Source organism: Aricia agestis, chromosome 17 (genome assembly GCF_905147365.1).
Source record: "Aricia agestis chromosome 17, ilAriAges1.1, whole genome shotgun sequence".
NCBI classification, from domain to species: Eukaryota; Metazoa; Arthropoda; class Insecta; order Lepidoptera; family Lycaenidae; genus Aricia; species Aricia agestis.
The window spans coordinates 605,947-619,099 of NC_056422.1; the positions used below are offsets into that span (position 1 = coordinate 605,947).

The 13,153-nt window shown below is 39.2% G+C and overlaps 1 protein-coding gene across 1 annotated transcript in view; it reads right to left on the reverse strand.

The window, feature by feature from the left end:
• Window positions 1-3,069: 3,069 nt before the first annotated feature.
• Window positions 3,070-13,153, reverse strand: part of LOC121735606 — a 39,368-nt gene continuing 29,284 nt past the window's right edge. Inside the window, exons 4-7 of the mRNA XM_042126468.1 lie at window positions 6,307-6,360; window positions 4,137-4,422; window positions 3,909-4,016; window positions 3,070-3,694 (exon numbers count right to left, since the gene is read on the reverse strand). Of these exons, the coding sequence (XP_041982402.1) occupies window positions 3,368-3,694; window positions 3,909-4,016; window positions 4,137-4,422; window positions 6,307-6,360 (775 nt within the window). The 3' untranslated portion in view covers window positions 3,070-3,367. The remainder of the gene's footprint in view (window positions 3,695-3,908; window positions 4,017-4,136; window positions 4,423-6,306; window positions 6,361-13,153) is intronic.

Consider the following 13,153-nt stretch of genomic DNA (forward strand, 5'->3'; position numbering starts at 1 on the left):
GTTCCTTATTGACTACGGAACCCTAAAAATCAATAATATTATAGATACATTTTATGGAAATGTCGAAAGAAATTACTTGGGTAAATACCGTGAGTGCGTAGTCAAAATACGTTCGCCAGTTTCAAATTTCAATTGAATGTGAGGGATTTGTGATCAAGTAACAGTTAATAAATAATTTGTTTATTATTTGTATCAGTTATAAAACATCGCAAGCGCCATGATAATTCGATGCGTTATGTCAAATCCCATGTATTTTTGTCATGAAACTGGCGAATGCATTTTGGCTAAGTACCCTAGTCCTCAGCCCTTGCAGATTGCCCCCCGCTGTCGGGACCCCTCACCCCGACATGACAGGCGGAACGTGTTTTTGAGGGCCCGTCAATTTGAGATTCGTTCCAGATTAGTAGATACACATTATATTTTACTGACGGCTAAAATGAGGAGTATTTAATGTTTTTTTTAAATACTAACTTAGGTTGGAAAACTCGGAATTGAATTTTTAAGTCTGTTTCTTAACAAACTTTCATTAGCTTTGTCCAAATTGTGCCTTTTTTGTTCAATGTTCATCAAGGGCATAGAGCAGTCAACAGAGCACGTGAGGCATGCCCGCGACGCATGCGCTCTGACCGTATCCAAAACTTTCCCCTTGTTCTATTTTTCTGGAATTTCTTATGACCAAATAAGCCGCACATATTAAACCCAGTAAAATGTTCTCGTCGCACATGTTATAAAGCTGACAGACACTGCTACTGAACAAAAACAACAACGTTGGCGTCGCATTCAAGTATTGAAAGCGCCAAACGAAAGTAGAATGCAAAGAAGATGACGAAGATTGAAGACGAAAGCGCATAGTGTGGACATAGCTACATACAGCTATAATACAGACTCCTTAGGGAAGCTCTATCAAACTATCTGGGTAGTTGAAATTGTAAGGGCCACACTCAGAAATAGACATTAATTTAGACTGGGTTGCACCAGCTAACTTTAACTGTAACTTTATCTTTAACTCTAATTACAGTGCAAAATGTCAAATCTTTGGTTAAAGTTAAATATGGCGTCCTTACCTTCGCTCATACGTGAATTTCTCCGGTTAAAGTTATAGCTAAACGAAGCCATATTTAACTATAAAAATAACTTTAGTTAAACTTTAACCACGCCTCTGGTGCAACCCAACCTTAATCAAAATTGACAGAAAATGTATGAAATAATTATGTATCATTCTGAGTGTGGCTGAAAAAAGTCAGTGTCAGACTAGTGTCAGATAGAAAGTCCAACTAACCGTTGAGTTTTCCCTTCATGTTTAAACTTTGAAGTTTGAACCGACGACGCGCCATATCAAAAATTACGTTGTTAAAACGTGATTATGTAGGTATGACATAATTTGTGGTTTTAATCTCAAGTTACCTATTCTTGTTGTGGGATTTAATCAACAGAAAACAACATCATATACATAATATGGATTTTCGTGATTTAATTCCCTGAATTTCCTGGTTTTTATCGACAATAATATCTGTATTCATAGTTATTACATAATTTTGGTTATTACCAAGGATAAACCAAAACCATAGCACGGGCCAGAAAATGTTTCCGTCTCTTTGCCATTTCGACTATTACATAGACTTGCATGCACAATAGTCTAATTTATTGCAAAACATGGAGAAATAGATTATTTTGCCGTTTGATTTGGTAAGTCCAAACTCTGCTAAAAACTACAGAATTCTTAAGGATCTTCTTCACGTTGTGTCTTGAATCATGATAGATAGCAATGATTGTCACCAAGTTTGCTCAGCAGTATGTACGACTTACCACAGGGAATATTCTAACTGCCATCCTCACCGTCATCCAAGAATGTTTATTTTTGTCTGTCGTTATTTTCAGCAAATCAAACACTAAGACAAAGCTAAAGTAAATAAGGAACTAAGTTAATACAAAGAACCTTCCGAATTCACTCCCTGTTCAGTCGCAGATAGAATACTGATCAGGCTGTTTCGTCATACATATGCATTATGCATAGCATGGTCAATAAATGTAGGCATATTGTGTTAAAACTAGCTGTCCCGGCAAACGTTTCTTTACCATATAAAGTATTTCGCCCGAATTATTTTATTGAAGTGTCTAAATAAGTATGTCACCATGGCAACGTCCATCGCTATCCCGTCGCACAAACAATTGTCGCCGTCAGTCTCGAGTTGTAATAATTTACTATTATTTATTCAACAAATGCACTTATCAATATGAAAAGTACCCAGTAGCCGATTCTCAGATCCACTGAATATGCATATAAAATTTGGTTAAAATCAGTAAAGCCGTTTCGGAGGAGTACGCGGCCTAACATTGTGAACGAGAATTTTATACAGGATGTAACAAAAACAAGTGATAATACTGTAGGGTGTGTATGTGTTCCTTATAGAGAGTTCACTGTGAAAGTAGCAGCGCTGAAAGACCAAATTTTTTTTTCACTTTTGTATGAGGAAACTCGTGACGTTCGGGCGCTTGCCCATACAAAAGTGAAAAAATTTTTGGTCTTTCAGCGCTGCTACTTTCACAGTGAACTCTCTATAAGGAACACATACACACCCTAAAGTGTTATCACTTATTTTTGTTACACCTTGTATATTATAAGAAAATGTAAGTAGCTTTTGTTTTGATGAGATGAGACCCGATGATGATAAATGCTAAAGACATTTTCAATTTTTCTAATCGGGAATTTTAAGCAGAGGGCACTACTAGCATGTATACAGTAAATAATCCGACCAAAATCCGATATATTTCTGGGATATTTCACACGTCATGTCAGAATATTGACAGAAACGTTATCAAACGTCAAACAAATTTTTTGTTTACTGCTGCGGGCTGCCTCTAGCGTGAAAACATTGCACTTACATCTTTTTAAACAAGATTAAAATTGGTTTCGTCTATGTCTTAGCTACAATGGAACGAATATACACACAAACACGTCAAACCTCTTTGTTTTCGGCGGTCGTTAGTAAATCTGAATACGAACTACGAAGTAAGTAGGACAATATTAGAGCTTCGGAAACGAACGGTTACAAAATTAAATTCAAGACCTACTTATATCAAAATAGTTTATTTACAAAAACACTTTATACCATCTTCTCTTCAGATTTGGCACATTTTGGCTGCTTCTATTACATTATTATAATTTCAAGCGTTATTAAAATCGATTAAGAATACACACACACACCACAATGCCACAAATCCCTATTTAAAGTAGATTATAACTCCTAGCTTCTTCCTATGATTTTCCTATTGTATGGGAACCAGCAAAACAAATAATCGGAGTCTAATAATTTGGTGGTCTCGAAATTGTGCTGTTTCTCTTCAATGTGTCCTATCAAGGAAAGTCTTATTTTTTTTCTTCTTTATAATTCTGTTTTCTTTTTTTCGATTTTCGTGCACCACCAACGTCATCAATTACCGCCACCCGCCGTATGAGATTCAAGATGGCCGGCTTCAACTTGGCGGAGGTGCGCGAGGGCAGCCTTCTCAGCTCCGATGCCACGAGTTTCCCGTACAAAGCGAAAGGGTCCCCTTTCGATTTTCGATTCCCCTTCTTCACCTGGTCAAGGGCTGCGATAACCCTGTCCTCCCAACAGTCCTCGAGGGAATCACCAGACTGCTCAGAGTCCGAAGCCTCCTTTTTAATGTCCACCTTTACCGATGATGTCTGGATCTGGTGGATAAACAAGGGAATGAAATAAAGCAAACATTACGACCATCCATCGATGACATGCATGGGTTGCTAGTTGCTACAGCCTACCGTGGCCTTGACGGTATTTTAAAATTATATATTCAACATATGCAATTGCATACGTTAAATAGCTAGCGACAGAATCTACACAAAATATGAAACTGAAGAATGAATTCAGAAAGCGAATTATGGTTACCGGTTCTGGCAATTTCTGGCGTTTGGGCTTCGGACTGGAGGTGGGATCGTCGGAGAAAGTCGCTCCGGCGATCCTATCGTTATCGTCGTCCGAATCGGAATCTTCTTTCTGAAAATGATAGGACATATTGCAATATTAAGGGTTGGTTGGTGGATTGTCTAGGGTATAGGGGTAGAGTTTGGAATTGCGCAATTCATATCATGTAATCACAAGCAAACTGAAACCCACCTCAATTTTAACCGTCACTTCTTCCATTTCGTCGCCAGCCTGCCCCGGATGGCCGTCTATCTCCAGGTTTCCCGAGCTACTGATGCTGACCATCATGCTGGGGAGTCTCCCGGTCTGCAGGGTGGGGACGCTGCCCATCCTCAGGATCCTGTGGCCCCGGACCAGGCCGTATCTGAAGCAGGACTCCTCGAAGTGGATATTGCAGAGCGCGGTCCGTCGGTTCACTGGACCAGTTTTCCCTATGGCATCTAGCCACTGCTGTTGCAGATTCGCATCGGTAGGAAATCTAGAAATTGGTGCAATTTATTAAAAAAATTGTCGAAAATAAGTAGCGATTGTACGGATCCATTTCGTTACCCCGTCTTACTCGTATCACTTTACTACAACTTAAGGTTTATTCGATCAACGCGGCCGCAACAAACATTCAAATAAAATGCCACTTTATGACATTGGTTATACTAGGTATAATTTTTCTCTACGTCAGTCGTCACTTTCATCTTCCTCCCCCAAAGAGGGGGGGTTAGGGGATCGACAAAGTGTGTTTTCACTGTTCCCGGGTCTGGATGTGTATTAAAGAATAAAGATACACACATATTTAATACACATCCAGACCCGGGAACAGTGAAAACTTTTTTGTTCGCGACCCCCGGCTTGAGCTGCCACACACTCAACCAATTGAGCCACAGAGGTCGTCATCATCACGTCACACTAGAAATCGTGTGAGTTGTGACGTAGGTAATTTATGGGTGTTCCCAAAATGCCATTTTATTTGAATCCTTGTCGGTCGCGGTCGCTTAAGAGGATACACCAGGGGCGAGAGAAATTGAAAATAGGTGTTTGAAAGTGTATTGCTGTCTCACCAATCTCAAGTCTCCCACCGCAGAGCGCGATAGAGACAACACGACAAAAGTTGTAATAAAAGAACAGAAAATCTTCGATTCGTTGTCCGCTGATTCCTTCTCTAAAACTTAACCGATTTAAGTACTTTTTCATTAAGAATTAAAGCAAGGCTTGAGCTGTGTTCCTATGTTTTATTTTTTTTGTATATTTCAGCCAGTTTTGTTTTCTGGGTGTTTGAACACAGAGGAAAATCTGGCCATTTTTTTGGGGTTTTGGACGTTCTTATCTTTTTTAATAATAAAATTATGAAAAAAAGAAAACATAGGGACATGCTAATAGTGGCCATAGATATTCAGGAAAAAAATCATAACTCTACCGGCATTTTTTTACCGGGAGGAAACAGGGGACAACGTTTGTATGGAAAAACGGCGGTGTGGACTCCTCTTAAGAACAAAGATCGGGAAATCACATTTAGCGATCCCACAATAGACATATCATTCTGTCTACTCTGGCGATCCTTTTCAAAACTCATTTTAGAGCATTTTACTAAATTGATTACTTTTACAATAATTACTACAAAACTATTGGACTTATGGGCACTCATGGAGATAGGCCGTAAGAAATGAAACTGGGGGCTTAGCCAACACGTTTTATTTACTGATTCTTCATAGAATCGCCGATCGACGCGATTCTGTAAGGAAGCGATTACCTAAGACTTTATCGGTTTATTACAGAATCACTAGTTCAAATGTTTGCAACTGACATGACACGAGTTGAACTTGAATGTCATCTTAATATTATTATTATTATTGAACGCTTATGTCAATTGCGGCGATTATCATAAAGAAAACGTGTTGGCTAAGCCCTCTGACTACTTTTTAATTCAACAAACGGTTTTCGCGGGATATTTTTTCGCGGTCCGCGTCCGCCTGTTGCAAATTGCCTACCGCTGGTCTAGTGCTATTCAGAAATAATCGGACAAGTGCGAGTCGGTCTCGCGCACGAAGGGTTCCGTACCGTTATAGAGCAAAAATAGGCCAAATTGTGTTTTTTTTTGTATGGGAGCTCCCCTTTTAAATGTCTATTTAATTTTAAATTTAGTAATTGTCGTTATAGCCATAGAATTAGAACGTATTTTGATATCGTTGGTTATAGCGGCAACAGATTACAATCTGTCAAAGTCTAGTTACAGCGGTTCTTGAGACAGAATATGAATAGACATCGAAGTCTCAGTATGGAGTCCCGTTTTACCCTATGGGGAAAACGGGACTCCATACTGAGACTTCGGGGAGAAATTGGGTACGGAACCCCAAAAAGATATTATGCTTACCTATGATAAGATCGTCGTGGCTCCTCGTAACCTCGCCAGCCGCACCCGAAGCATCTGATTACCATCTCAAGGTTAAAAACACGTCAAATTAGAAAACTGTGTACAAAAGTTGTGTATTATTAATGTAAACATGAATTTCCACCAAGAACCAACAGTGTATTACTCAACTGATTACGAAAACAATAAATAAAAAATCTTATACGTCCACAAGGAACAACTGTAGGCGTCGAACTAAGTATTGATCGTAGCAAGCACGCTTCGTCTCTTTCGCACACCGCCGCTTCATACAACCTCTCGCTTTAACGGCTTTGTTATGGGTATTTGAACCTTAAGGTCAGAGCGATAAGATTCAAATTGAATTGTGCAATTTTAAGATTGCGATTTGCTTTTAGGGGAAGCTCGTATAAGAATTCTTTGTAAATAATTTGATTCGTTTTTTATGTTTTTTGTTATTAATAATAAAATTAGCAAAAAAAAAAGTTAATTTCATCAGAGAACATAATATTGTCATACCTAATACGTCTTGTTCTCTCTCTTAGACCTACTAAATTACTACTTACTTAATTGTTTTAGTCAATAATCAAATAGTCAATAATACTTTGGTTTCATTTAATTTTGATCTAAGTACTTAAATGTAAACAAGACGCGGCTATATCGCAATCGCAATAAAAAAAATGCAACATGACAAGTGGCAACAATTTCGACGACTTAATATAATTGGTTATTACTACCATATTAGTTACTAAGTACTGAGTTTTAATTCATTTTGTTTTCATTGTAAATTAGGCCATAACTTTTAATTCACTTAAAACTTATGCCCTTACCGACGTACTCAGAGACATTTAAATGATGATTAACCTCCAATTTAATGAAGAGTTTGACAGATAATGTATGGGGCTTATGCTACGAATAATAAAAACTAGGCTTATGTTAAAATATTGAATTACATTTAGTAGGTAATTAACACTCTCACTGCCACCCTTATAAAGATTTTTTCAGTGCAGCAGGCCGTGCGGGACGCCAGCGGCCGTAATTTTGTCTACCCTTGCAGGCCAAGGTGAAAATTCAGTAATGAGTTTAGCAGGCCATACGGGCCGCTGGCGGGCTCACTGTTTATTTTGACCAGCACGCCGTGCGGTCCGCTACGACCTTGTAATTTCATATCAATTTTGTAGTGCGTGGCCTGCTATTATAGAAAAGTAAAGCTACCAGATTAAAAGTTTACTTCTATACCTTCAATCCAAAAAAAAAAACATGGCTGTATCTTTAAATTTATGGGATTTCTAAGCGGGTTATTACAAAAATAAAAAAAAGCTATTAAAAATTAAAGAAAATTAGTTTTTATTAATAAAATAACACAATTATTCCCTTACCTGGCCTTTTCCCAGCAGTGGGACAGCATAGGCCTTATAATAGAGCTATGGATGTTGGCAAACCATTCGGAATACGCACTTGGATAGAATTTCTAGGTGGATGGCTGGTAGTCTGGGTCATCCTCAGAGTCCGACATAATGATTAAAAAAACGTTCAATTAGCGAAATGCACAAAAAAACAATGCAATTCCACAAAAAGCGCGCGAAAATGCGATTCTTGCAAGCCGTGCGGGCGGCCGGCGGGCTAATGATTCATTATTAGGTGTGGCGTGACAAACTTGTCAATTGTTTGAAATCATAACTGAAATTTTGTAAGAATTTGGCGCGAAAGATACGGTACGCCGGCAGCCCGTACGGCTTGCTAGTCTCGCTTAGTGTAACATATAGACGGCGTGCCGTACTCGAAAACATACGACCCGCCGGCGGCCCGTATGGCAGTGAGAGTGTTAATGTTCCACTGTGATTCCACTCTGAGTGCGGCAGTTTGAGATTTCCTCCACAATACTTCACATAAAATATATTGAGTTGAGTGCGGATAGGTTGAGTCGTGTGAGGAATTGAGAAAAAAGGAACCTCAAGATTTATGTCAAATTTTTGGGCATCGACTCGGGCGGAAAATGCTACCGCCAACTGCCAAATCACCAAGTCAGCAGCAAGTTTGTTGTCCTAGTTACAGAGCAGGTGGCTTACCACGTGTGCACGAAATGTCACGACACATACATTACAATACACCTGTCATGCAAACTGCATGACACTGACAAAAGCGCGAATCATCATCTCACGATCACTGATTCAGTAGTGATCAACTGATCACTCATCAAAACATTTCATGACATTTTTAATTTATAATCTGTCATCATTTTTTATTTCTAGAAGAAAAGAAATCTGGTGTTGCAATATTATAAATTATAATTGAGTAAAGAATAAAAATTAAATAAATATTAATAAACTAGATGACCTGGTGAACTTCGTATCTATTTCTACTATGCATTTATGCAAGTACACCGAAGGAGAAAAAAATTGTATTTATATTTTAATCTAAATAAATTGTTTGATAGTCTCTCTAAAAGTCGAGAACGGCTGAATCGATTGTCTTGTATCGGGGAATATAAAAACGGGGAAAGTTTAATATAATTTAGGAGGCAAGGGGTATAAAGGGGTAAGGCGGGTCCACACCAAGCGAGCAGCCTCGGGCGAGGCCGTACCCTCGCTTGGTGTAGTATCTCTTAGTAGTCTGTGGTGTGGACGTTGCTAAATGTATGGCTCTGGGTTGCCAGGGATCCCAATTACACTAACAGGGGGATGAAGGAATATTCTTGGAGAGAAATCAGCCGCAAAATAAATATTCCTGTTAAGGATCTAAAAAAAACGGAGTCTTTGTTAGGATCATACAGACTAGATTCTCCTATTTTTTATAGCTGTGTATAGCAAAATAAAAGCATAAGCTGCCACGGCTGTGCGTACATGCGACGCCATCGTATGTTTGAGCGAGGCTGCCTCTCTGTGTACGCCCATCCACCTCGCTCTCGGCGACCATGCCTCGCCCGTATATCGCGCGCGGCGGGCCTCGTCCGAGGCTGCTCGCTTGGTGTGGACCCGCCTAAACGGACGTTAAATAGAAGTCTTTGCTTGAGGCTGCTTGCTTGATGTGGACCCGCCTTATGAGTTAGGATGGGGTCATCTAGTAATATTTAATTAAAAACGCTAGTAATTCCCTACTTTGAAAGTGAGAAGCAGTTTTACAAAATAAACTTGTTTTAAATTTATTTTCTACACAATTCTATATTTTGCATTATTGCATAAGAAACTAGATTCGAATGATTAATTTATCATGCATCCGTAGTGACGAAATCATCACCAGTTCTCGATCACCGGTGACAGGAAGGCACCTGTCATCAGTATCATCACGCGTCATCGTGACACATCACGCGTCAGTCGCGTGGCAGTTTCTAGAAGTGGTCTTATCACTGCTATCAGGTGACTCGCAGACTGTTCGGCTCCGGCGTGTTACTTTATACGAGCGATAGAACATTCATATAGTATATTGTATATTCTTTGATATTCCTGGAGAACTGATTAGATACTCTATTTTCTGAATCATGATAAATTAAATTTTTGAGCTCTCTTTTAGAGCTAAGTTTTGGTCTTGGCTTTTATTTTGTGCTTATCCTGTAGATCTGCGAATCTTAAACACATAATATAATATTCATACTGATTACTGACGTTGTTGCAGACTAAAAGGCGTACAACCCTGGATCGCGCTGTCAAAGTTTCAGGCAACTCAAAAATGACATGGCTAATGGCTTCGTCGAAGGATCTTCCTTTGAGGTTCTCAAGCATATTCGTATAACGCATATTATTATGGCAATAAATGCTACATCAGCGGGGCTAAAATTGGGGCTCCTCTCAATCAATTCAGCAAATGAATTGTCAAAACTGTCAATGTCAAATTAGTACGAATTACTAGACATGAATTGCAAGCAGGCTTGCATTTTGCGATTTTTAGAAAATAAATTATATTATGATTCATAATATGATTCTCCAAAGCGACCATTTTAGCCCGGCTGTTAATTTTATTAATATTATGTAAAAAAAATTATATCTTTCAAGAAATTCGATTGTCCAAATTATGAAAAAGGCAATGCTAAGCTCTTTTTCGGCTCAAATTATCTCGACTTCCCCTATTTTTGTTTAGATTTTGACTCATTATAATAGCCAAGTTCCCCTCTGAATTTACCTACCTATTTAAAATATTACTACTTACATTATTTTTTATGATTCAACCGGGTGCGGCTGTAAGCTGTGATATCACTCTGATAAGTGATATCACAGCTCACAAGTCACAGCCTGTCTGATACTGCTCACGTTGCTTTGAATTGTGATCACTGATCAGTGATCACGAACACACTGCATCCGTGATATAAGTCGATATAGCTACAAATATGCTAGAAAATTTATATTTACTTGAATTATATTAGCATTAAGAATATTGCCTGGCAGATTGAGCTTTTCTAGGAGTAAATAACTTAAAAATGCGTGGTTCTCCACGAGCCTGGATTATTTTGCTCCCATTAAAACCCTACACAGCACAAAATTTCACGGAAATACTTACCTACCCGTTGCCTAGAAACCCCTTATTAATGAACAATATTATTATCTTACTTATTTAAGGTATAAGAGGTATTGTAAATTATTTAGTCATCAAATCAAGTAAGTGTGATAGAAGAATAATTTGATACGAGGTAGAGCCATACTTCGGCACGAATGGGCCGGCTCGACCGGAGAAATACCACGGGCTTACAGAAAACCGGCGTGAAACAGCGTTTGCGTTGTGTTTCGCCGAGTGAGTGAGTTTACCGGAGGCCCAATCCCCTACCCATGAAGCTAATATAGAGTGCTACCCTATTCCCTTCCCTACCCTCCCCTACCCTATTCCCTCTTAAAAGGCCGGCAATGCACCTGCAGCTCTTCTAATGCTACGAGTGTCCATGGGCGGAAGTTGCTTTCCATCAGGTAACCCGTTTGCTCGTTTGCCCCTTATTTCATTAAAAAAAAAAAGTGTGGACGGTCACTATGACACGTCATACGACTATCTTGTTAAACCACCAGGGGGCAGTGACAAAACTTAAAATAAAGTTTTAAATTAATTGAGCCAACCCAATTTTAATTAATTAGTTATCTTCTTACAAAAAAAAACTAAATGTTTTAATGAATATTATATCGACCTTCCGTACAATAACAACAAAAACATATTTACCAACACTTAGATATTATTGTTATCGACTATTAAAAGTAATTATGGTAGTTATCAGTCACATTCGCGGTCGTATTTATGATAATATCGATATAACGGAAAGAATTTACATAAAAACCACATAAAATGTAGAAAAATCCGGTTTTTATTGTCAGTGAAAAATAAAATTTCATATGAGTCATCCTGACGCAATCGAGAGCATGCTTTGAAATTATGAATAATAATCTACATAATAATGTATTTAGGAGTGAGCACACTGAGACGGGCCGTGCCGGGGCTCATCGCAAAAATCCGCCTCCATACAATTTGTATGGAAACGGAAATCTGCTGCGCCCCGACACAGTGTGCGATACGCGCATCCTCTTCCATACAAATTGTATGGAGGCGGATTTTTGCGATGAGCCCCGGCACGCTGAGCCCCGGCCCCCGGCACGGCCCGTCTCAGTGTGCTCACTCCTTAACACGACCGTTTGGAAAGTAAGGATGGGGCATAAAGAACATTTTGCGTGGACCTTAAATCTTCATGCAGTAAACTGGCGTTCTATGCGCAATGTATTCTCGCCATGACATTGGTCCAAACGGCAGTATTGCCGCAGTAGAAATGAGAAAAGACGTAACGAGAAACTTTTGGAAACAAGAAAATCATAGATTTCCATTGTCAATCAGTCACTTGGTCTGTTCCACCGTGGAAATACCCTTTCTATGGTGGTCAATGGTCATCCTAAACGTGATGAGGCAGTACTGCCTGCTAGTTAGCAATTTCGTGGAATTTGTGTCTAATTTATTTCCACTGTTTATTGCGATTTTTTTTTAATGAAATAAGGGGGCAAACGAGCAAACGGGTCACCTGATGGAAAGCAACATTCCGTCGCCCATGGACACTCGCAGCATCAGAAGAGCTGCAAGTGTGTTGCCGGCCTTTTAAGAGGGATCAGGGTAATAGGGGAGGGTAAGGAAAGGAAGAGAAGGGAATAGAGGAGGTTAGAGAAGGGAAGGGAAGGGAATAGGGGAGGGTAGGGAAGGGAATAGGGTAGGGGGTTGGGCCTCCGGTAAACTCACTCACTCGGCGAAATACAGCGCAAGCGCTGTTTCACGCCGGTTTTCTGTGAGAACGTGGTATTTCTCCGGTCGAGCCAGCCCATTCGTGCCGAAGCATGGCTCTCCCACGATTACATTTGTAGGTATAAAATGAAGTTAATAAGTAAAGGCACTCTCGTTGAAGACACTTTAACATTACGACAGGGCGTACCGTAGGGTAGGTTACCGACTATGTAGTCTGTAGTAACTCGTATGAGTTACTACAGACTACATAGTCGATTCTCAGCAAAGGTCGCTTAAACCGCGCTTCGTGTTTAACGGTCATAATTTAACTGCTACAGTTAAATCACTACACATCAAACATTCGATTAGAACTACGGCTTAAACCGTTTTTAACTATTATGTTATTACCTTTAACTGGATAAAAATCTAACCGTTAATTTATTTCACTTTAAAAGTTAATAAAGCTCTTTGATATAGTTATTCGTTATCTCTTTTTACAAAGTTTTGTCAATTTGATGGAAGGAAACAGACCAAACAGGCGACTGCCTGTTACTCGACACAGACGTAAAAGTTTGGGACCGCGATGTAATCTATATATATAAAAATCAATTGCTGTTCGTTAGTCTCGCTAAAACTCGAGAACGGCTGAACGGATTTATCTTATCTTGGTCTTGAATTA